At 37.9% G+C, this 24,509-nt stretch overlaps 2 protein-coding genes across 2 annotated transcripts in view; one reads left to right on the top strand and one right to left on the bottom strand.

Moving 5' to 3' along the window:
* The window catches only part of LOC144272850 (neural-cadherin-like), a 69,610-nt gene extending 61,971 nt beyond the window's left edge, over positions 1 to 7,639 (top strand). Inside the window, exons 30-32 of the mRNA XM_077831177.1 lie at positions 680 to 924; positions 3,338 to 3,492; positions 7,214 to 7,639. Of these exons, the coding sequence (XP_077687303.1) occupies positions 680 to 924; positions 3,338 to 3,492; positions 7,214 to 7,639 (826 nt within the window). The remainder of the gene's footprint in view (positions 1 to 679; positions 925 to 3,337; positions 3,493 to 7,213) is intronic.
* A 9,331-nt stretch (positions 7,640 to 16,970) lies between these two features.
* The window catches only part of DPY19L3 (dpy-19 like C-mannosyltransferase 3), a 44,896-nt gene continuing 37,357 nt past the window's right edge, over positions 16,971 to 24,509 (bottom strand). Inside the window, exons 16-18 of the mRNA XM_077831025.1 lie at positions 19,166 to 19,298; positions 17,778 to 17,936; positions 16,971 to 17,136 (exon numbers count right to left, since the gene is read on the bottom strand). Coding sequence (XP_077687151.1) covers positions 16,975 to 17,136; positions 17,778 to 17,936; positions 19,166 to 19,298 — 454 coding nt within the window. The 3' untranslated portion in view covers positions 16,971 to 16,974. The remainder of the gene's footprint in view (positions 17,137 to 17,777; positions 17,937 to 19,165; positions 19,299 to 24,509) is intronic.

Below are 24,509 nucleotides of genomic sequence, written 5' to 3'. Positions count from 1 at the left end.
TGGAGTTAATTTTGCAGTAAAGACAACGCCTTTGTATACTACTCTACTAGCACTGTTCTAATAAGGAGAATTGTAGAGATGTTTTTTGTCACAAATGCTTTAAATCTCTAGAGGCTTGGAGATTCACTGAGCTGGGGAAAACATAGGAGAGGTTAACATCATTTTATGGCACTTGGATAGAGCTACAAATCCTGCACTTGATCAAACACTTGCTCATGCAGGTAGTTTCACTGGAGCCAGTGTGACTACTGGCATCCCCAAGTCCATTCACACAAGTAAGGGTCTGGAGGAGTGAGCCTCATTATTTTCGTCTATGTTTCACTGAAGAGAAGAACTCTTTTAGCCCCTTCCCTGACTTCACTGAGACTATTCGTGTGGGTAAGCACTGCAAGAGTAGGAGCTACCTTGGCATAAAACAACTCAGAAGACTGTATTCAGATTAGGGTGACCAGATGTCCTGATTTTATAGGGACAGTCCTGATTTTTGGGTCTTTTTCTCACATAGGCACCTATTACTCCCCACCTCTTGTCCCGATTTTTGATGCTTGCTATCTGGTCAGCCTAATTCAGATATACAGCATGTGTCCCAAGGCTAGTATAGGGTTTTCAGTGCTCTCTTTCATGTCTGCTGACTGTTATCAAGGATTTTTGTTGGTTTACTCTGCTTTTGTCTTTCCAGTTGCCCTCCGGGACATCTGATCACAGAGAATGCCACAGGCAGGCACTGTGTCCATACTGTATGTGCTAAAAGACCCTGTAACTTTGGCACGTGTATCTCCCAGTCTCCAACCAAGTTCCGATGTCATTGCCCTGATGGCTATACTGGCCGTTACTGTGAAATCACCCTGGCAATCTTTCACAAGGATGCAGGCTTGAGTTTCAGTTCCATGTTTGCCATCTGCATTTGCTTTTTGGCACTTTTAGGTAGTTATGGCAACTACATCTTATACTACCTTTGGTGATTTAATTTATCTATTCTCCGTTGGACACTGATCCATGTTGTCTTTCTGTGAAGAATTTGCTTCCTTGTGGAGACTGGACTCTGCCTTTACTGTTTTGTCCTTCTCTCTATTTCATCCACCAACACTGTCACTTTTCATCCCCCTGTGCACAAAAGTTATATTGTTAATTGGCATTGATTCAGCTGAGGAAAGCCCTTGCAGTTTCCTGATTTTGTGGCATTTCATTGCCAAGAAACTGTTCAGAAGGTACAGGTAGATGCAAATTCAGTCAAAGCTAGAAAAAAAATTGCTAGGAGAAAGTCATTATTTAAAATGCAGCTAGGCATGGAATAGATATTTCAGCCCATGAGAATAGGGTGACCAGACAGTAAGTGTGAAAAATCGGGACAGTGGATGGGGGGTAATAGGAGTCTATATAAGAAAAAGACCCAAAAATCGGGACTGCCCCTATCAAATCGGGACATCTAGTCACCTTACATGAGAAATAAATTGTCACTGAGAGAAGACTTTGGCCTCTGGATCCAGGCTAGGAGCATGTTTATTTTTAATATCTGGCCAATTGTAAGTTATCACAATGTAAATAAATCAGAAGTTGCTGGTTTTTTATAAGAATTTTTGTTATACTTGAGTATCTCAAAATCAGATTCCATTAAAAAAAATTGGCAAAGGATTGTTGCATATGGTAAGATCTATATATCACATTCTGGTAAACTGAAGAATGAAAATTTAAACACAGAAATTTCAAAATAAAACTTATGACCAATTTATAAAAATGTTCATTCTCACAGCAAGTACATTTTAAATTTTATACAATAAAGGCCCTGTCCTGTTCTTATTGAAATTGCTGTGGAGTTTTGCCATCGACTTCAATAGGATCAGGACTGGGCATTAAGAGAGGATTTTATTGTGTGTGTTTTACAGTGGAGATGGTAACACACTGTCTACAAGTTTGTATTTACATAATGTTAACAAACATCTTCAATGTAGTAAACATTTTTACAGTTCTCAGCATGTAAATTGCAACTAAACACAATTTTTCTAATTATTTAAATTTGCAGATGTTAAGGCATAAAAATGTGCCTGAATTATTTTTTCTAATAAAGTGTGTGAGACACAATCTCTTCCCTTTGTCTCATGTTGTCTTACGCTTCATTTCTGTTCTTGTTCACAGAATTGTATCTGTTCCTCAGAACTCATCTGCATCAGTTTTTGTTCTACATCTTTGTATGCATTTTCTGTTAAGCATCAAGTCTGTCCAAGTCAGTACGGTAAACAGATATTTTAGTCTCAAATAACCATTTCTGCATGCTATTCAGTTCTTCAGTTGTTACTACCTTTGTAATAAAGGAAAACCTCAAGGCCTCTCCTTCTCCCTTTGATATCACTTGTAACTACACTTACTGTTAATGGAAGTAATGCTCAAAGCAAAAGGAGAGCTGACCTCTACAGCTGCAGATGATTTTATGGACTTGGCTTTTAAAGGGCCTGAATCCTCTCTCTTTATACTGGCTTTAAATCAATATACCTACTTTGGCCCAAATCCTTGAAGGTTCTTAGGCATCTAACTTCGATTGAAATCAGTGGGAGTTAGGCATCTAAATAAATGCCTTTGAGGATCTGGGCCACTGATTTCAATTAATGACAGGTTTCAGAGTAACAGCCGTGTTAGTCTGTATTCGCAAAAAGAAAAGGAGTACTTGTGGCACCTTAGAGACTAACCAATTTATTTGAGCATGAGCTTTCGTGAGCTACAGCTCACTTCATCGGATGCATACCGTGGAAACTGCAGCAGACTTTATATATACACAGAGAATATGAAACAATACCTCCTCCCACCCCACTGTCCTGCTGGTAATAGCTAATCTAAAGTGATCATCAGGTTAGGCCATTTCCAGCACAAATCCAGGAGGGTGAGAAAACCTGGATTTGTGCTGGAAATGGCCTAACCTGATGATCACTTTAGATAAGCTATTACCAGCAGGACAGTGGGGTGGGAGGAGGTATTGTTTCATATTCTCTGTGTATATATAAAGTCTGCTGCAGTTTCCACGGTATGCATCCGATGAAGTGAGCTGTAGCTCACGAAAGCTCATGCTCAAATAAATTGGTTAGTCTCTAAGGTGCCACAAGTACTCCTTTTCTTTTTGATTTCAATTAAGTTACTTCTGGTTTACAATGATGTGAGAGCAGACTCTGGCACTTAGTGTGAAGACTGAAGCCGTTCTACCATTTCAGTTCTGACTTCAGTCTGGCAGTGCAATATCCAGTGATAGTTACTGTCTTTACCAGACTGCAGTATTTTTTTAAAAAATGTGTTATTCTCTGCTTCATTTCTGAATGATCACTCTCTGCTTCACTCCCATGTGCGCACACAGTTCTGTTCAGTGGTGCTTTCCTGTGGACTCGCTGGAAGAGTCACAAAGGTTTGAATGGAGGAGTTTACCATGTCTCTGCCTATCATGATGACTTGGAGGACATAAGAGAAAATATCCTCAACTATAATGAAGAAGGGGGTGGGGAGCAAGATCAAGTAAGGATCACTCCATTAAATGAATATGATACAAGAGGGCTAGTGGTTCTCCACACTAATGAAATACAGTGGTTTCAGTTGTACTTTACCCTTAGCCTCCATGCTGCTGGTTACATTACCGCAAGCAACCGATGAACCTATTTGTAAGGTTGCATGTGTTTTTTTTTTTTACAAATGGATACATAAAGGTCTATAAAAGTTTAATTTGCCTTAAAGCTGAAGTACCTGTGAGTGATTATAAATGCTTGTAGGATGAGTTTAGCAGTTAAAGAATTTATGGTTGATCCTTTTCTGGCTTCATGCTCTGGAGGCTCTGCCGTTGTCAGTGGCAATTACTGCTGTAGCGATAAGGTTTTCGAAAACTCTAACATGAAATCTTCAGGACCACCTCTTTTGATGACACTTCTTACCACATTTTGTGTGTTATTAGAACATGACTTATTACACCTTAAAGTCTCTCAGTTTTTATTCATTAAGGGATGCTGGTACTATCCTTGTTTTAGCTAAAGCTTTTTAGCTCTTGGAATAAAATAGCAGGGCCCCTTCTGTTCTCCTCTCTCCTGGGAAGAGAAGCAAATACCAGAGTATAAAACTGTTTTTGTACTTTTAATATACAAACACGCCACACCAAACAAGTTATTCTCACATTTCTATTTGTCCTGCACATGGATTACCGGAGTTTTATCTTATATTGCTATTCAGAAGAAATGTAACAGATAATTACAGATTTGTTAATTTTTTAAAAAAAGATAATTTTGCTGAACATTTAATGTTTGTTATGTCAGAAACAGTAAGAGACTATTGCCTGTTTTAAAACACTTCATTTTATCCAGTGGAAGGTGCAACAGTATTTCTGAGCTTATGGTTGGCATGCCATGAGTGCTACAGAACAAGGAAAACATAACTTTAACATAGTTTTAAAATCTGAATATTAAACTTCCAAATAAATAAGCACGCAAAGAGTTTTTATGCATTAACATTTATATTGAACATTTATGGGAGCCAGCTGAAAAAATAATCTCTCACTTGTAAAATGTCCTCAAATTTTTGATGAATTACTGTGAATGCATTTTAAATACCTAGGGGGATATTTTGCAAGTGGCATATGGAATTATGTTCACAGATCCTGTTAGTTTTAATAAGATTATTTCCTCTGCTACATTTGCCACACATGGTTCATACATTGAGGAAATAGTGTTTGTATGACAGGTCTACAGGAGTTTCCCTTAGAAGAATTAAAGCATGTTCTTTTCATAAAGCAGCAAAATCCAAACAACCAAATGACCCCCAATCAAAGATGATCTTAAAGTGTGGAAGCACACAGAGAAAATAACATTGACCGCCCTGAGATCTTGTTTACTGTAGGCCATTTCCAAATTAATCAGCTTTTTTAAACCGTGGAAACCTTGGTCAAAATCTTCATAAATGGCCACTGATTTTGGGTGCCTAATTCTTGGTGCAGAATTTCAAACCTGAGCACCCCACAACTTCATAGGAATTAAATGGGTGCAGTCCAATGTTATCTTAACAAATGAACATAAGAGTGTATGCACAGTAGAGAGACCATGTATGAATTTGTTAGCTTGAGGGCAAGCCTGGAGAAACAAATGGGTATCTGCGTTGAGTTTCTATATTTGTAATGTGGGGAATGTGCCTTAGAGGAATAAGAATTTTACAGAAAAAAGTACACTGCTGGGTAAAATACTAAACATTGTTTGGTGTTGAGCTAACACTGGCTGGGAAACAAGGGGCAAGGATAATCTTTGGGACTGTAAATTGCCTGATAATGATGTGTATAATTAGAAGAAATGGTATCTATCATTTTATTTTAAGAAACAGAAAAAGCAATGAAACAGGATTTTAATATGACCAACTTCACTGAAGGCACACTCCCACCTAATTTTGGAAGGGCCAAAAATGGCAGCTATCCATTTTGGGAGTTTTGCCTGAGTAAGAAATTCACCATGAGGTCACACAGTAATTATTCATAGTGTACACTTATTTAGTACCTTTCATCCTGAAGGGAAACGTGAACATGCTCAACATGCCATCTAGATATCAAATCAACCATCATCAAAATACAGCAACTTCTCTGGAATGGAAATAAGGCAGTTATTCTGTGTTACACTAAAGTTTTGGAGTCCAATCCTGCAGACCTGGCGGGCACAAGCACAGGATTTCTTAGGAGCAGGTGCTCTTACTTTTTACAACCGTCTCTCCCTGACTGAAACGTAGCATAGACACACTAAGAGCTAGTCTACAGTAGCTGCACCACTGTAGCGCATTGGGCACAGATGCTCTGTGCTGATGGGAAGTAAACTCTCCCATTGGCATGATAAAACCACCTCCGCAAGAGGCGGTCGCTATGGTGATGGGAGAAGCCCTCCCGCCGACATAGCCATGTCCACACCGGTGCTTAGGTCAGTGTAACTTATGTCACTCGAGGGGGTGGCTTGTTCACACCCCTGATCGTCATCAATTATACTGACAAGTGCTTGTGTGTACAAGCCCTAAGATTAGGATAATCTTTTTTTTAGCACAATTTCACTGATGCAAAGGTAGTATTTTGGAATGTACACACTGACGGCTCTGACTGATGGTCTCTAGCTTTAGATAAAACGCATGAGACGTTCAAAGAATTATTATTTAGCCACATAAGAGGTTCTGCATAGCATAGGCACTTCAAACACATCACTCCCCTCAGGGCCTGCCAACGTGCCTAGAAAGACCACCTCTTGGACTGAAAAGATAACCCACATAATCTGTGCTTTGTCTATTTTCTGAAACTCACATCAAGGCTGCCACCAATTAGTGTCTATTGAACTGATTGTTTTAGTGATGAAGACAGCTGTGCACTTGGAACTGGACTGAAACTTCAAATAACTGTCAGACAGGAGTAGCATTTCAACCACTGCAACAATGGCCAGCTTTAGAAACAAAAGATTCTTTACCCTATTGCCAACCACCTGACCCACACACTCCTCCCACTTCTAAGGGCGCTAACTAGCTCCACAGGCCAAATAAATTTAACAGAAATCCAACTGGGAAGTGGCTCAGTCATGTGTTCAGCCCCATACCGTCCAATCTTGAAAGTAACACCTTTCCTTGAAAGCTACATATCCACTTCTCACCCCCAGCCTCGTGACTGGGTTCAGCAGTGTTTGATGAAAGGCCAAGCAACAGCCAAATCTGAATCAGAAAACTGGAGGTAGTTTAATCATCTTTCTTTAGCTACTAAGAGAAAATTAAACTTCAGTTTGAACAGGCTGCCTATGAATCAGCACTGTTGGCAGAAGTGGCAAGAAAGAAGGAAGTAGACACAAATCTGAAGCAAAGCAACAAGGTTTGTCCACATCCATAAAGATTTTACCCCGCTCAATACTATAGAAAAAATACATTTTTTTTGAAAAAACAAATACAGTGAAGGTAAACCTAAATGTCTCTGTTACAGCTGCATTAAGGGAAAGCTGCATTTGCTCACTGACACCTGTAAAGTGGTCTTTGGCATTCCTGTAGCTCTCCCCATGCACGGCAATTAAATTAATGAGCCAATAAAGTGCACCCTGGATTGTCTTCATGCTCTAGTGTGGTGTTCAGATCAAACCTAAGACTATTTGTGAATGTTTTCTTTCCATGCCAACAATATGGTTAGTCCATTAAAGCATAAAAAGTTGGGGGCTACAGTGACTGTTCATTTAACAGGGATGATTTCTCACTCCAGGATGCTTACAACATGGCAGAACTCCAGCGGTCACTTCAGACTAGCCCAGCCTATTCTCTTTCTCTCTACAAGAAGAAAGGGAAGCCATCAGAGCTGAACTGTTCCTTGAGCAGCAATGTGGCACCTAGCCCACAGGAGCAGCTAAAAGCATCTGCAACTAGAAGGAGCTCCTCCTTTACCAGTGAAGACTTTGGTCGTTATCTGTCAGATGTTGTTAGGGATGCTGACCAGCAGCCCCAGGCCTTGCCCCATGATTCCCTACAGGTATATTACACAGAGGGAGAGAGCTCAGTAGCCAGCAGTCTCAGTTCCCTGGATTCCTCTGGACTGGATGAAGAGACTGTGTATGATGACATGAAAGAGTGGGGACCAAAGTTTGAGAAATTAAGTGAACTGTATTCACACAAAGAGACAGAGGACATATAGATTCCTATGTTTACTATGCTTGAAATTCTGAAAGCAAGCATGAAGGGCTATTCAGTTTTTCATGCACTTGCTACTTTGATATATTTTATTCCACAGAATTTTATTCCTCTTCAATTTGATGGGTGAGGAGGGATGCAGTCCAAATGCCCCCTAAAGAGCCTTTGTTTGTATCTAGAAGATAATGTTCCAAAATAAACTAGGAGTTAAAACTCCAGACCTCTTGGCCTTTTCCCTGTTTGACCAGCAACTAAATTGAAAAAAACAAATGAGAACTTGGAACACCTTTTAAATAGTAGTAATTGGTGTATGATGCTGAGAAGTAAACATCTTCTACACTAATATTAATAAGGAAGGGCTTCCCATATGACGCAGTCTTTGTGTTCTAACATGTTAACTTCTAGAATGCAAAGAGAAGCCAGGGCTAGACATGTTGCATTCACATGATGCTCTGTGGGACTTTTGTCAATTGTCTGAAAAGTGTGTCCTTTGTTCTCCTCTTCCTGGCCTAAAATGTAAATTGTACCGCATACACTCTTGTCCTATGAATTAACTTAGCTTGAACAAAACGTTCACCTAAACATAGAGGCCCACACTCCAGTGGTGTTGCCTGGGTCTAGCTAATGGCAGAATTGGGTCTTACCTTTGGTTATAACTTAGTGAAATTCCTTTGTGCCATGGTACAAAGAAAGAGGCTGAACCTGAGCCCAAAGCACGAAGTCAGTTTCTTATAGCCAAACCTTTCATTTGGTGTTAGTTGATTTTTTTTTTTTTAAAAAAAGATCAACTAACTATTTAGGAATTTTGGTGACAAATACCAGAACCCACTTAAAGCTTACAAAACAACAGCTGATTTTCTTTGTGTAATACCCAAGAACCAAGATTAAGGACAAACCTGAGCTACATAGTTTAAATCCAGATCCTTTTTCCCAAACTTGGGGCTGCAGATCCACTGTTCTGTTAAAACGCCATCTTACAGAATTGTGGTCAAACTGCCAAGCATGGAGACAGATTTGGACTTAAACGTCACCAGTGTGAGGCTTTGGCGCCACTGTTCCAGTTTGAGCTCTTTGAACACATGTAGATAAACCTGCACCTCTAAACATGTCAGACCATATCCTGATCTTGTTTGTGCCTATGCAACCTCCCTGACTAGAATGTGGCAGCATGGGTGTGAGCAAGAGCTGCATTTTGCCCTTGTCTGAGGGTTTAGAGAAACAAACTCTTTCTGGGAAGAAAAAGAATGCTTTCAGTTAGAAGAAAACTTTCATTTTGTTTCCAGGTTAATAATTTATTCCTTAATGGTGTTGGAAAAAGTGCCCCTCTTTGAAAGCCCAGCTGACTGAAGGCAGTTATACCTAAAATGAATCTCCCACACCCACTGGTGTCCCAAAGCTTAGAATTTTGTAATAAATAAGACCCTGCTAGAAGGCTAATTTGAATCGAGGCTAATTTCCCAAAAACATAAACTGAGTAGCAGAATACCAGAACACAAAATGCTGGCTGACAACCTATCACAGCAATAATGCAGCACTCAGAATCCGGCAGTGCTTCCAAGAAAATCATAATCATCTGCAGGGGAAAACCCCCACCATCATGGCAATCATAGTAGGTGGAACCCTTCAGTCAAAAGAGATGGCTTTATGATATGTTGCAAACTGATCAAGCCTTTTGAAACCACTTTCTTTGACTAGCTAGCATGCTGAATGCGATTTCTGGCTAAACAATTAATATTGAAAACTGACACTGCTCTGTACAATACATTTCAATCTTCTTTCTTGGGTCTGCATTTGTATTTATAAACTGATACGAATGTAAAGTCAAGTTTAACTTACTTCAGCAACAGCACAGCTAGGAATATGTTCTGTTTCTTTGATGTTGAGAATGTGAATAAAGTTTGAGTGCTGCATACTTTTTTCTGTACATGACACATAAAACAATAAGATATGATGCTATGAGGAAAGCGAGATGGGAAATTAAGAAGCTGGAAATGGAGAAATGACAGGGGGAGGGGGAGAAATTAACTAAGATATTGACATTAATGTCAGGTTCTTGAAGCCATGAAAGCACCAAGTAAAATTTTCAGAAGCATTAAATTAATTAGGAGCCCAACTTGCATTTTCAAAAGTGATTTTGGGGCTTCAGAGTCTACATCTCCTGGGAAGTCAATGGGACTTAGGCTTCTAAGTCAGTTAGGCACTTCTGAAAATTTACCCCATACCATTTTAAAAAGTCACTTGGATGTGTGCCTAAAGACCTTTGAAAATCTGACCCTTATGAGCTCAAGTCCCATTGACTTGCAATAAGATTTGGGCTCTAAGTGCCTAAGGCCCAGATTTTTAAAGGTATTTGGGCACCTCACCCTGCTGAAATCAATGGGAGTTGGGTGTCTAAATTCCTTTACCTTTAAAAAAGTGGGCCAGAGTGACTTTTAAAAATTTTATCCTAATGTTTATAAAGTGTCCTGGGACACACTTACCTTTATGAAAAAGTAGAGAAAAATAACTCAGGCTCTCTTCTCCCACTTAGCGGTGATATTTATTGTGAAATCCTTTTCAGTTAAACTGTTGAAATGATTTTGAAAGTATCTAATATTTAGGCAAAAATTAGACGTCACATCTGGACTATCAGAGTGGTGAAATTCCAAATAGTGCAGGCTGAAGAGCTAGCAATGGCCGTCCCCCAAATTCACTGTCGTCACCCAGGAGGAAGGAACTTCACCTCCCCATTTCTTTTGTGTATATGACAGAGGGAGACACCTCTAGTTTGGGTGACATTGGACAGAATGTCTGTGTTGTATTACAGTACAGAACATTTTTTGCTATCCACCTGAAACAGGTGCATCAATTTTGAGGCACCAAACATTATTCCGGACTCTTGCTGCAACAAGACAAAAAAAAAATCCCTTAAAACCAAAATCACCATGCTCACCTGAATATGGGTCAGTACAGATCTGTCAGGCTATATTGATTTGCACATATTTCTCAGTTTAAGTCAGAAATGCGCATGCAATATCTTGCCCTCACAGACATACTGTGCATTTGTGACACTTGCTGGAGAATTTTGTGCCCAGAAACCAACTAATGGATTACATTCTCCAGTGATGTAGCCCTTTCATCTGGAAAAGATAAACTAGGAATACTTTACTCACTCTTAATGTTTTTCATTTTCAGAGAGTACTTAGTCCAAATATAATTTTACTGATAAACACTTAAAATATTTTACTTAACTGTTTCAGAAAATTGTGTGAAAGAAATGTTAGATTAAATAAATATATTGCAATTGTAAACAAGTTGAGTATGTTGGGTTCTATGTATTTTATGACTGTAGCAGTCAAAGACTGTACAAATGGAGGTAGATATTCACTAAAATCCTACTCCCCTCCAAGAGCAAAAAATACCCTCCCAGTGTTTACCACTGACTCTGCCCCCAAATTCCTTTCCTCCACAACTATGATATGCTGTCATTTTGGTTGTGTTTTAAATCTAATTTAGCCTGTAAGCTCCTTGGGGCAAGGACTATGTCATTTTATTTGCCTGTAAAGTACCAGGCACATTGAAGGCACTGTATTAATAATAAATATTCTATATCTGATATGTCCTAGTTATATATATTCTGTTGGGTTAGCTGCTTGGACCTAGATTATTATCCATCAAATGAATCTTGATCCTTGTTCACAAAGACAAAACTGCCACTGTTATCAGAACAGTTACTTTAGGATAGTGCTCATAATACTGAGCATATTCACCATGCTGGTCAATATTATTTACTCTTCCTAGCAGAAACTAGTTTTGGTTTGATGAGCAAAAAAGAGGCACAAGGTAGCTACAAACACACTTTAGTGGTGATGCATACATAGGCCTACCGTATGAGCTTAAATATAGATGACTGGAATAAGTGTGGCTTCGGTTAGCCTGCTCCCAACTTGATCCATACACACCAAGAACAGAGTTTGGTATAAATGTTTTTTCCCTTACAACACATTGATTTGTTTCTGAAATTTGTGATTCAAGACAAGTGACCATGCACACGGTAAGAAGCTGACTGGCATATTTATATATATATATAACACACAGTCTCAGCACTTAGAGTGCATGCAGAATAATACAAAGGTCAGATAGTATGAAAATCATTAACAGAAAGAAATGCTCAATGAACATAACATAAATATCCTTAATGGCCGTAATAAGATATAATTGTTTGCAGGTGTCATTCCCTAATTTAAAAAATCCACCTTTCCTACTACTAGAGTTGCTAATAATTCATTTATCTGCTTCAATTAGTATGTTGCTGTTCTAATTACCATGCAATCCCTGAAATCATGTCTCTTAGTTTGTTCCCCCTTCCTATGCACAAATATTTCTCTATTTCTTAACAAAAAAAGCTTATCATAGAGAGACACTGACATCTCTCAAGAACAGGGACATCTGGCTTGACTGCAAAAAGCCCTGCAGCCAGAAAAGAGAAAAAATGTAAATTAAAAAAAAAAAATCAGTGGGTCCCTAGGTAGTTGGATTTTCAATAATCTGGTACTTTTACTAATCTCCTTCCAAGTTCTTTACAGACTCTAACATGTAGTAAGAACATTTTATTTCCTGTAAAATACTTGTATAGGTCTGAAATTTAAATAATCTTGTGGATATTAGTATTTAATCTGTCTGCCTGTCAGATAAATTAATCTTCATGGTTTTTCTTTTAAAATGACATTCCAAGTATAACATGTAGCCAAGTCATTGAAAAACCGGCTGCCATTAGCTTTGTAACACTAGGCCAGACCAAGGAATTCAAAAGAGAGGCAAGACTGGCATCATTTGCACTCTTAGCACATGACGTGGAGTTAGGAGAATTATGAGCACTGCACTGATTTGTAAAACAGTAGACAGTTTGACATTATATCTCTTGAGGGAGTCTGCTTGAGTGGTTTGCAAAATCTACTAATAACTGTTGATGAACTAGAGAGAGGACGATCCTGATTAAGAAAAGACACTGAAAAAGGACTACTTAACCTAGTCTAGAAAATTCAATATACACATATTACGTATAATAATTAAATTCTATTAATTAAAATTCATAGTCTCATTGAATCTCTGATTTGCCCCTAAGTCACTCTGCTAGCAAAAAGCCTCTTGCACCATTCATGCAAGTTTGTTTTAGTCAAGCACCAAAAGCAAAACTGGGAATGGGACATGATTCTGCTGCATTCCTGTTCATGTCTGCATATCCCATTTCTAGAACAGAACTTATTTCTGTATTTTTAAAATCATGTCTAACTTAGAGGTCTTGCATATTCAAATAAGGCACCTGCCATATACAATTATTCTCTGTTGTTCCTCCCCAAAGAATAAATGTGTCTTTCTACAACATAAAATTACCAAAATTCAAGAAATTAAAAAAAAGAAAAAAAAAAGCAGCAGCTGATCCCTCTGGCTCAAAGCAAATTATATTTACTACTGTCAGTGTAACTTCCTAAGACAGCCTGCTGACCTCACTTAAGCTAAGTGCACTGGGTGATGGGAAAAATCACTACTACTAAATCATTAACTTGGAAATTCAATAAAAGTGACTCATATGCTGTCAAACCATAAAGGTGATTTAAAAATAAATATTAACTCCACATGTCATATAATAAGCTTAAGGGAAGGTCAAAACTGTTCTCACTGGGACGTAGCTTACATGAAAGAACATAGTTTCAGAGTAACAGCCATGTTAGTCTGTATTCGCAAAAAGAAAAGGAGTACTTGCGGCACCTTAGAGACTAACCCATCCGATGCAGTGAGCTGTAGCTCACGAAAGCTTATGCTCAAATAAATTGGTTAATCTCTAAGGTGCACAAGTACTCCTTTTCTTTTTATGAAAGAACATAGGAGACTTGAACAAAGGGCAGGTTTCAAAGCTGCTGCCATTCCCTCCCCACCTCACTGTAAAAACAAAAAGTGGCTCTCTGATATGATTTTAAAAGGACACAACTTTATTTAGTATACAATATTCATAACATCTCAGTACAACACATTATAAAACAAGTGTATATGAGATCTCACCATTAGAATGTTCAAATCAGAAAGGGCAATGTACTCCTGAACCCCAAAGGCTTTTCTCACCTGATGATGTTTCAGCTCTGTGATCTAACGATTCCGCTGCACTTACAAATGATGTATTATGGCAAAAACTGTATCTGTTCTTACTGTGGTCACGCACAGTATGCAATATATTCAAGGAGTCACTGAGTTAGTAATCTATAGCTTTCCCTCAGTGCACAACAGGTTTTATAGCAAATGGAGGTGCATCTGAGTTAGCATAAATAAAGAGAAATGCCATGATAGCCATTTGGTATTGTGAAGATTTTCCAGGGTGCTGAATTTCAATCAGAGGCAGAGGTTGTTTTCAAAAAGGAATCCAGATTTTAATGCATGAACATATGTCATAGCAAACCATTGAAAAAGGAGGACATAATTATTACAAATACAAAAAACACCAGACTAGGAAAGCCTCAGGGATTCTTGCACCCTAATCCTGGCTTCCAGAGAATAGGAAATTTAGCCTTTTTTCCTACCATCAACCACTACTAGAGTGTTGTCTGTTAGCTGCCTGGTCATCAATGAGCTGTCCTGTTTGAGATCACCCTTTCCCACCATGCTCTCCTCTAGTAGTTAGTCCTTTAAATTTGGGAAAGACAGTAAGCTGCAGTACTAAAATGGTTGCCTTAGAGCACAGTACTGCTAGTTGCAGTGCCTTTCCTTCAAGCTGGTAAGTGTTTTGCTCCTATTATTTTCTCCTGGCTTTCCTTTACTTTCTGTTCTAAGGAGATAGCACAAGCATATGAATAGAGTATTACTTAGCCATTTAAATATGCCTTTCCATCTATAATTAATTCTTTCACAGTCTAGAAAAGTCGGAATGTTTAAAATGACACACCTCTCAAACCATTTAGACCTTAACAACTGCTGACTTCAGGAGCTAAATATTTTGCAGATAATGCTTCAAATGTTTATGAAGCCTTTGGAGAATTTTGTATTCTAAAAACAATACTATCCTATGCTGATAATGTCTTGATAACAAGAAGTATGTTTCTTATAATCTGCAAAGAACAAAGCTATCTTGGACTCTACCTTGTAAATTTTTCTTTTTTTGGCACTTCATAGTTTCTACAAAAAGCTTCAGCTCTGTTTTGGCAACATTAAATACAACCTGTATTAAAATTATAACAAATGTCAATGTATTTAAAATAATTAATGTCAGTCATGATTATACCTATGAGCAAGACTCTCAAAATCAAAAGACTGATGTATGTTGGAATATTTAAGTGTAATTAGAGCAAAGTAACTGCACCTTAAAAGAAGGCCACACTGCATTCTAAAATAAGACAACATAGTCTAAACATACTATACCTTACATGTGCTTGTTTTCAATTATTGTAAGGCACTCATTGATGAATTTACTGACCAATACTGTCAGCAAGAACAGGTATGCATCATTATGGGGTTAAGTAAAGTTTTAATACTGAATACAATAATAAAACATTTTAATATGTTAAACTGCAGTGGTCTCCAACCTCATTAAGGAATACAGGACAGAATTTATTCAGGAGTTTCAGTTGCTTGGTTTAACAACTTAGCTACTGTCAATGTTTGATTTAAATACAGTTTGATTAAAGCACACTTTCCTTTTGTTAGCATGAAGTTCAGAAAGATATTGAATGCTGCTTAATGAGTATTTACTGAATATAAAATTGTTTGAGCATGTGACATAACCATCTCTATCCCTGCAGTAATTTAGCTTAGTACAACTGCAAATGTTAAACATTTGAATCATCTGGAATTGGAACACAGCTCAGTTGTGAAAGTTAATCTCATTACACATCTTGATTAGATTAAATGCGGAGTATGCTATCAGTAGCACTTTTAAGTTTCCCATCATTAGAAATTAGTAATTATCATAAATGAATTATTTGAGCAGGCCACATATAGTCCTATATGTGTTTTAAATGTTAATTCAGCACTGACCTAGAGGCACTTGATTATTACCTGTTCTGATTTTCACAGGAAACAAATAAGGATAGTAGGTGCCTAGTTAAAGTGGGAGAGTGCTGTTCGGCTTGCAAGCAGGCCTAGACTCTATTTAGTATAAAAACAATATGTTAGCACTAAAGTACTGTAACAGTGACTTCTTTTATACATGGCATTTAAAAACTCCATAGAATCCACAAAGTTCTAGCCTGGAAAAAATATAAAGACTACAAACAAAACACAAAGTTTACAAAAGTTTTAAGATAGAACATCATCTTCAAAATTAGTCCAAAATTAATGACTATCTAAGGGTGAGAAGGAGAGAAACAGTGACAGTGTTTTGTTTTAAAAATATCTGTTTTATGGGTACTTCAAATACCGTAAAGCAAAGAACTCCACTGTGAGCATACAATTTTGCTGCCATTTTTAGGGCAAAATGCTCCCCTCACCTCCATTGCAGAGCTCAACTTTGATATTCTACTCTTGGCTCTGTGTGGCATTAACAGAGGAAAAACCTCGTGGTAGGGAAAGCAGAATACAGCAAAGGAGGAGTATTATAAGGATCCTGAAGGATTTTGTATTTCATTTGTTATACTTGTTCTGAGCATTTTAAATTGCTTTTAATAGAGGATACCAAAGTGCTATATATATCAAACATGCTCCAACCTCAGAAGAAATACACAAAGATCTACCATCGTGTTAAATCAGCATAAAAACAAGCTACAGCACACATTTTGTATAATTAAAAAGTGTTTGACAACATGGAGATTACTCTAGTCTCCAATGTGTTTTCACTATCAAAGGCTTTGATCCTGCCATCAGATCCAAACTATGTGGGCTCCAGGGTCCAACAGAGTCCCACTGAAGGCAAAACAGGCTCTGCATGGGCAGAGAGGTTTGCCTGCGAGGATGAGCTTGTAGGATTGAAACCAAAGTTTTTACTGTTTTAATGTCTTTGAAGACAACCGCTAACACACATTTTAGTTATGAAGTAACAAGGCCTACACCCAGCTAACTTCTCTCACGTTCATGGTACAGTAAAATATTCAAAACCCTGAGCAGAATTGTATAGATTAGTCATTCTGCAGCGTTGATGCAGACTGCCTATTCTGCACGTTTTTCAATCAGCTAAAAATGGAAAATTCCCTGTCAACGTCAAGAATGTTATAAAAATTAAACTGTCTAAAACTAACTTAAGAATCACAGTAATTAAACAAGAAACACTTAATGTAAAATGCCTAAAAAAAGTAACACTTCTTGTAAACTTCTTCAGCATTTCCCACAGTGGTCCTAGCAATAAAACACTGAATTAAAAGCCACTGTTGGGCATATATGCTATTTATGTTTAGCAAGCTTGTAAACATGGAACGTTTTGTTCTGAAACACTCTAGCGAAGTACATGGAATAAGAAGACAAGTTTTTTTTAATTTCCTCACAGAAGCGAGGATATAGTGAAGCTTTCAGATCAGGTTCATTCTCTCCTAGACCATCCATGATCTGTAAGAAAGTGAACAGCTTTGTGAAACACCCTTAACCACCACTCAATTATGTGCCATAACAAGGAACTCTAGGCATTAGAAAAACAGGAATATGCTCAAAGGGTCAATGTGAACCAAATGGGAAGAAAGGACCAAATTAAAATGTTAGGTGTTACAATAGCGCCACTGGCTGCACTATCGTTAAAAGGCTAAGTTCTCGCCCTGGTTTGTCTGTGGCACAGAGTCTATGCAATTTGCTTGTATTTGTGCAGTCTGTTTAGGGCCTTCAGCCTGTGGAGCCAACTCCTAGTAAGAGGTGAGAACTCCCTGGGCACAGCCATCCTCTCTCCCTGTTGGAGTCCATGCCTCCACCCTCCCAGGCTCTGGAAGATTATACATAGGGAACACTAGGCATGTGCCGTGCTCACCTGAGGTCCAGCAGGTGGTGATTGTTTCCCCCCACTACTATCAGTTAAAGCAGCCAGGCTCCTTTTAGGCTGAACTCCTGGATGAAAAATGATGCCACTGGGCCTTAGTTCCCACCCTCATTGCAAAATGGAAAAGATATTAGCAGCTTCAGACTCAAACATTAATTGCTTTTCTCCTAGAAGAAATTAAACAAAATACATTTTCCCTTCTAAAACCTTGTACTATACTTACATGACCATTAGCTATATCGAGCAGGTCTCGTAACCGACAGCCTCTGCTATGCCGTCTTTCATAACATATGCTGTCCTCCAAGATTACATAGTTTGTTCCAAAGGATTTCAGTATACTGTACACATCTTCAGGAGATCTCTTTGCATACACCTGATAAACCTACAAAAACAGAAAAATGAAGTTGTAAAAGCAAAACAGACTTGTTATCACTGTATATTTGTTTGTTCTATTTCTTTATTTTTTCATCTTGAACCAGAGACATGAGAAGTTTGTCTTAAAAATGCAGCCTTCAAGATGTTACTCAATTACCTTCCAAGTATAAGGCAAATATTGTCATCTTTGGTTACTGTATAGCTATCAGACATCTTTCATATGGTTTCCAAAATGTATTCACAGAATCCTAGAATATCAGGGTTGGAAGGGACCTCAGGAGGTCATCCAGTCCAACCCCCTGCTCAAAAGCAGGACCCATCCCCAGAAATATATTCATTCTATCTATCTAAAGGATTTACCCTTTCACCCAACATAGCAGCTGAATGCTTTCCATGTAAAATCAACAGCAATAGCCAAGTCCCTAATAGACTTCATGGAGTTTCTTGCAGTTCTCCCTTGTGGGGTCAGAACTCTGCTTGGGGTAGGGTTGTTTTTTTGGCTTGGTGTGTAGTTTGTGGTTTGGTTTTTTTTTTTTGCTCTTCATATTTAAACCAGATGGCTTTTAGCTCCATAACTTTTTATGTCTGCAACTGGCACATCATCATACAAGGAGAAAAGGTGATCTCTGAGAGCCAGATTCTGATGCTTTTACTCAAGTTTAGTAGCACCATATGCCACATGTCGTCCCAGTGATTTCAGTATACACAAATGTGTAATCTAGGGTACTATTCAACAGGTGAGAATCTCACTGCTACTCCTTTTTATACCAGGTAAAGCACCAGGGTGACAGAAAAGGGTTCTAAAAGCCCTGGATCCAGCTAGGGGATAATTCTCACAATGCAGCTGGTGGCTGTACCTCTGTGGAGATGGGACTGTAGGACATAGGACAGTGTAGATTCTGGGCTGTACTGCTGTCCATAAGGCAGTCTAAATTACATAGAAGGATGCAAGCATGGCTGAAAACAACTTTAGCTCTCTTTCCCCATGGGCTGAAAGTTTGGTGTTGAGTCTCTCAGTAAGAATATCAGAATCTGGCCCTAAATCGGCAGACCCTCAAACCATTTAAAAATTGCAGCAATTACACCAATACTTTGAACTGCACCAGGAAACAAACTAGAAGCAGTAAACAAAATTATTTCAGTCTCAACGCTCCATTAGGGCGCACATGCTTGTGTGGGATAGACCCAGCTCATAGTAATGGGAATTAGATGAAAGTAAGATCAGAATGTTCTTACTTGTTTTGTTCTCTCCCTTAGACTCTTGTCTTCATAATGTGGGTGATTAGTTAAGATCCTTCCAGTGCACAGTTTGACTCCTGCTAATAGCTGCATGCTCCCAGCAATCACTGCTTTCTTAGGAGTGTTTGACCTAAACAAATGTTCAGAACATTGAGGAAATCTTTGTGGTAGCACTTTGCATCAGCACAGTTACAGATCAGGAGAGAGATTTTCCCCCATCCCCCAATCTTTCATCTCAGGTAGCAAAATGTTCTAGAAAATGTGATTGATTCCTGAAGTCACTAAATATGATGGAAAAGATTTGCAATGAGTCCCCTAAACACTAGGCCCTCATAAATAAATCTGTTTGCTAAATGGGTAAACTGCATGCATAAATGTCAGTTTTGCAAACTTTAATTGTGTCTGTAAAATTTGTAAGCACATCCATTTCAAGAGGCTTCCTGAAAATCTGGCCCTGAAATCCTAAATTGTTTGAGATATGCAAATAGCTGCTTAGAGCTAGGCTTTTTGGAAAAAGCCTACTAATTTCAATTTATAATGTCATTCTCTAGCTTACACAGCCTGTGAATATTTGTAGGCATCTATTTGTCATGTGTTTAAAGTAGCTTATCAGAAAAGATGTTGCAATTCTAATCTTTCACTCCTGACCAAATGACTGCTCTCCACTGTTACTGATCCAATCAGAATGCAAGAATTTTTTGTCATTCATCATAACTATCCTTGTTTTCATTTTGAATGAAAGTTTTCCTAAAGCGAAACAAATGGATCTATACTTCCCACATATCTACCATGAAGGAGAGAAAATTACAACATAAGGTTCTGGAAAAATTAACCTCAGTCATAAAATCACCACCAAAGTTCCCAGACAAAATAATTAGTGAATTATTGTTATGTGTATTGTGGTAGTGCCAAGAGGCCACAATCACAGCATTACTGTGCCAGGCATTATATACACAATGAAAAGATGGTCCCTGAACCAGAGTTTTCTGCGTAAATATATGATGACACAAAGGGTGGCTACAACAAGGCAGAGCACAAGGAAGCAGTGAGACTTATGATTAGTGTAATAAAAAGTGGTTACAGGATACTAGCTATGTAGCATTTGTCCAGTGTTTTGTAGGGATTGTGACCAAGGCAGATTATAAAGTGAGATTAGGACAATAAAAAGGAGCATAAACTAAAATGGAATTAGGAGGGAAATTGAAGCATGAATACCCACAGACAGACACACACACAGACACAACCACAACCTAACAATCAAGTAATTGTCAAGTAACTTGATACAGAAATTGGCTTTCTTCACATGCCAGTGCATGCACCTGCCAATATCTAAAGGTGTATCTTAGAGGAGGTATGAAATGGTGGCTGTAAATGATCAGTTTTGTTTTGTTTTTTTTCCCATGGAGTTCCATGATAAAGTTTGAGAATGTTAAGAGGCGAGCATTACATTTTGCTAGAGCCCTCCAGGAGATAAATATTAATTCATTTCTAAGTATTACCATAAACCTTTCCTAAAACTTCTTGCAGTTCCATGTTAATCTCCTTCAAAAAGGGCACAGATAATAATTTTTAATATGCCAGTTTAACTTTACTGAAAAATCATTTTTAGTGGCTTATAAAACCAGTTTTATTTGAAATTCTGAAAGTCTTTAAACTCGCTTTAATATTTTATTTGCACTTAAAACATTCAAAGACACAAGTGTCATGAATAAATGTTCCATCAAAAAGAAAACTACTTTCTCTTGGAACGTAGCAGTATGCGCGTATAATGGTCCGCACCACTAGCTGTAGCAGCGACTGAACCCTGAACCAGAAACAAAGCACAGAACTCCACCATTTGAGATAAAGAGAGCAATTCCTTCATCTGATCGTCATAGCAGGCTTTGATCCTATGAATTAGCCATAAGAGGGGGACATGACACACATAGCCAGTATGTTAAAGGTACAGCATGATATGCAACATTTCATGTATGCATCCTTCACTAATACTTCTACCTGATTCACCCACTAACAGCTGTGGTCTCTATCTAAAGCAATTAACATGCTTCAAACCACTGAATGGCACTTCTCTATTACAGAAAAATGAAGCAATTTTTACAAATGTCTGAACAAATGATATATAAAATGAAAGGATAATTTGTTTTTATAGCTTTCTGCCAAACTCAGTACCAGGCTGCCCAACCTGCAAACAATTTATTCTCTAAGAAATGTCACTAAATAATGACAAGGACTTAAAGGTCAAACTGATTTACATTATATAATTTAAATGTCATTCCAAGCAGACCTGATGGCATTTTGAACAAATAATCTAATTTATTTTTGAACCTCTAAGCTTCAATAAGTTAATTACTGCTGAACTAATGGGTAAACTGAGCACTATAATATAATGCATGAACCCTTGCTTTATCTACACTTTTAAGAATTTATAGAATTATGTAAATACTACAGAATAACTCATTGAAAATAAAAGGGTTTTATAGGAATTATAGGTCTGAGATTAACCTGCATAGACTTCAGAAAGTGGTAGTAATTCTTTCTGTTCTTGGTAAACTGCTATAAAATCCAATACATTTGTTTTAAGGAGGTCCTACTGAAATAGCGAACGTTGCAATTATAGGTTGTATCAGTAGAAATAGTAACTCTATTTCTATTAAGAGGTGTCTACAGCTGAAAGCTGACTGTGGAGTTCAAGGTTATAAAAACTGGCAAATCTCAGGTTATCCTTTTTACCAGTTGAGTGTGAAGAACGAAGGAATCTATTGAACACAGAAAGAGTTTTCTGAAAAAGGCTTCCCAAACACTGCACTCTAGAATAGATTCATCCTGAAAAGAAAATGCCATTTATTCACAGAATACCACATTAAAATATTATGGGATTAGCTGAAATTCTTAGACAATAAAACATATTCAAGGAAACTCTGTTAAGACCAATTTGGCCTCTGGATTGGAAAGACTGCAACTGACAAAAGGGAAGAAATACGTACATAGAAAATAACACATGCATTTTTCATCCTAGACTTGATTTTGTGCATTTGAATTTTGCGCGCACACAACTGAATGCACCTGTAAAGTGGGCATGCACCCATTTTAGACAGTCAGTTAACACATTAATTGGTCTGCCATCAGAGTCTGTGGCTCAAAGTATGGTGCCAACAGTCTGAGGAAAAAGGGCAAAACTAGTTAGCATCACTGCTTAAAGCCTGGGATATTCACTAGCTTCCAGTATGAGATCTCTTGAGCTTTGAAACTAGGTACTGCGGCATAGGTCAGTAATGGCACTGTAAGGTAGAAATGCTGTCCTTAACTTAGAGATGGAATATGACCACTGCCTCGCTTTACTGATTTGTGTTTTAAAAAAAAAAAGTTTCTTTTCTTTTTGGCCCAGAACCTTTGCAGATAGAAATCATGTGAAACTCAAAAACAATCACAAATTAGGCCAATTTCACTCAACACTTGGCCCAGATGCACTTGAAATCCAGCCAAACTTTGCAAAAAGGTTTGAATCTCAGTAAACTCTTCAACAAACCTGGCCTCTGTTTTAGGTTTGTGACAAACTTTTGCATGGTGGTTGGTCTGGTTAAAAAAGATTCCATAACTGTAGACAGGATCTCCCTCAAAAGGCAAAAGACATTACTCCTAGATCACCTACCAGCGGTAAATAGAATAGAGGCGCTCACTCTGCTCTTCTTCCCCATCTCACAAATGAGTATGTTGTTCATGTTGTCTTAGGGAAAGAGACCAAAGCTAAGAATGTAACATACCTCCTATATGGGAATACAGAGCTCTAAGGGCTACTGGTTGCTCCCTCTTTGATTTTGTGTGGGTTTTTTTTTTTTTTTTTTTTTTTACTGCTCCAGGACGTACAAAAACAAGTGAAAAGGAAGCAGGAGTGTAACAGAGCATGTATAACATCAGAACCCCAAAGATACAATATTCTTCAGTAATGGTCCAAAACATGGCAAAAGATTGTTGTAAAGATACAAAACAGTACAATTGTTAAGAATATTGTAATATTTTTATAAGGGGCAAATCTGTGGAAATATATATTTGGACTTTTTTTTAAACTGGACAGACTAATGCAGGGGTTCTCAAACTGGGGGTCAGGACCCCCCGGGGGGTCACAGTTATTGCATGGGGGGTCGCAAGCTATCAGTCTCTACCCCAAACCCTGCTTTGCCTCCAGCATTTATAATTGTGCTAAATTATATAAACAAGTGTTTTTAATTTATAACAGGGGTCGCACTCAGAGGCTTGCTATGTGAAAGGGGTCACCAGTTCAAAACTTTGAGAAACACTGGACTAATGGCTTCTATCACTCATGTGTATTTGGACACTCTTTTATACTGTATTTAGATCTGTCAGACTCAAAGGCCTTTTTGACGTGGAAAGATTTGCAAAATGGAACAAGGGTATCCTAATTCAACAATATATGTGACCAACTGGAGTTCAGCCACACTTCATTTTCTATAAATTAATTCTTGACATCAGGAGTTTAGAATGCAAATTCTGGCAGACCTTTACCTATAACAAAACTGCCAAGTGGTAGTACAGTATAATGTTCTGATTCCACATCTTCATTTTAAATGAAGAAAATATCAATCCAACCTTGAGGTGCAGGCCATAAATTTGTTTTTGATTGTAGTTAGTGCACAGCTAACTAACTTTTATTTGTGACCAATATTATTTCTAAAAACATTAAATCCTAAAGAAAAATTTACTCTGTCATGATTTTAAAATGAAAATGTTAGCATTTTCAGCAGAGGGAAGATGTGAGATTTACATCAAATGAAATCCAGTTCGTGGTTGGGACCAAAGCCGCATGTATATTTTATGTATAAATCTATATCAAACTCTGTATATGGTACTCAAGAGACCTGAGCTATCAAATATTTACCAATTCTTAATAAACAAGTGGCATTAAATGGCACTGGCTGATAAAAATTAGTCATGAGGTGATGTCAATGTGACTACAAAGATTCTAAATGATAGAGACAACATGAGCCTGCTTTCAGAATACCATTCTAAAATTAGTAACCTATTTACTTGTGAATAATTACATTGATTCTCATAGGTTGCAGAGTAGGAAAATACAGCGTTATGGTTCATAAGATTACTGCTAGGGGTGAAAAATGTTAGTTGCTGTTAAACTGCTGAGTGACTAGTTTCATCACAATACATTGTGTACACACAACTTCTAGGGTTGCCAACCCTCCAGGGTTGTCCTGGAGACTCCAGAAATTAAAGATAGTCATGTGATGAAACCTCCAGAAATACATCCAACCAAAATTGGCAACCCTAATAACTTCAGTTATTCAAATGCGGGATATTAAACAGCAAACTT

Source organism: Eretmochelys imbricata, chromosome 12, assembly GCF_965152235.1.
Source record: "Eretmochelys imbricata isolate rEreImb1 chromosome 12, rEreImb1.hap1, whole genome shotgun sequence".
NCBI classification, from domain to species: domain Eukaryota; kingdom Metazoa; phylum Chordata; order Testudines; family Cheloniidae; genus Eretmochelys; species Eretmochelys imbricata.
This window is presented reverse-complemented; position numbering and strand designations above follow the sequence as displayed.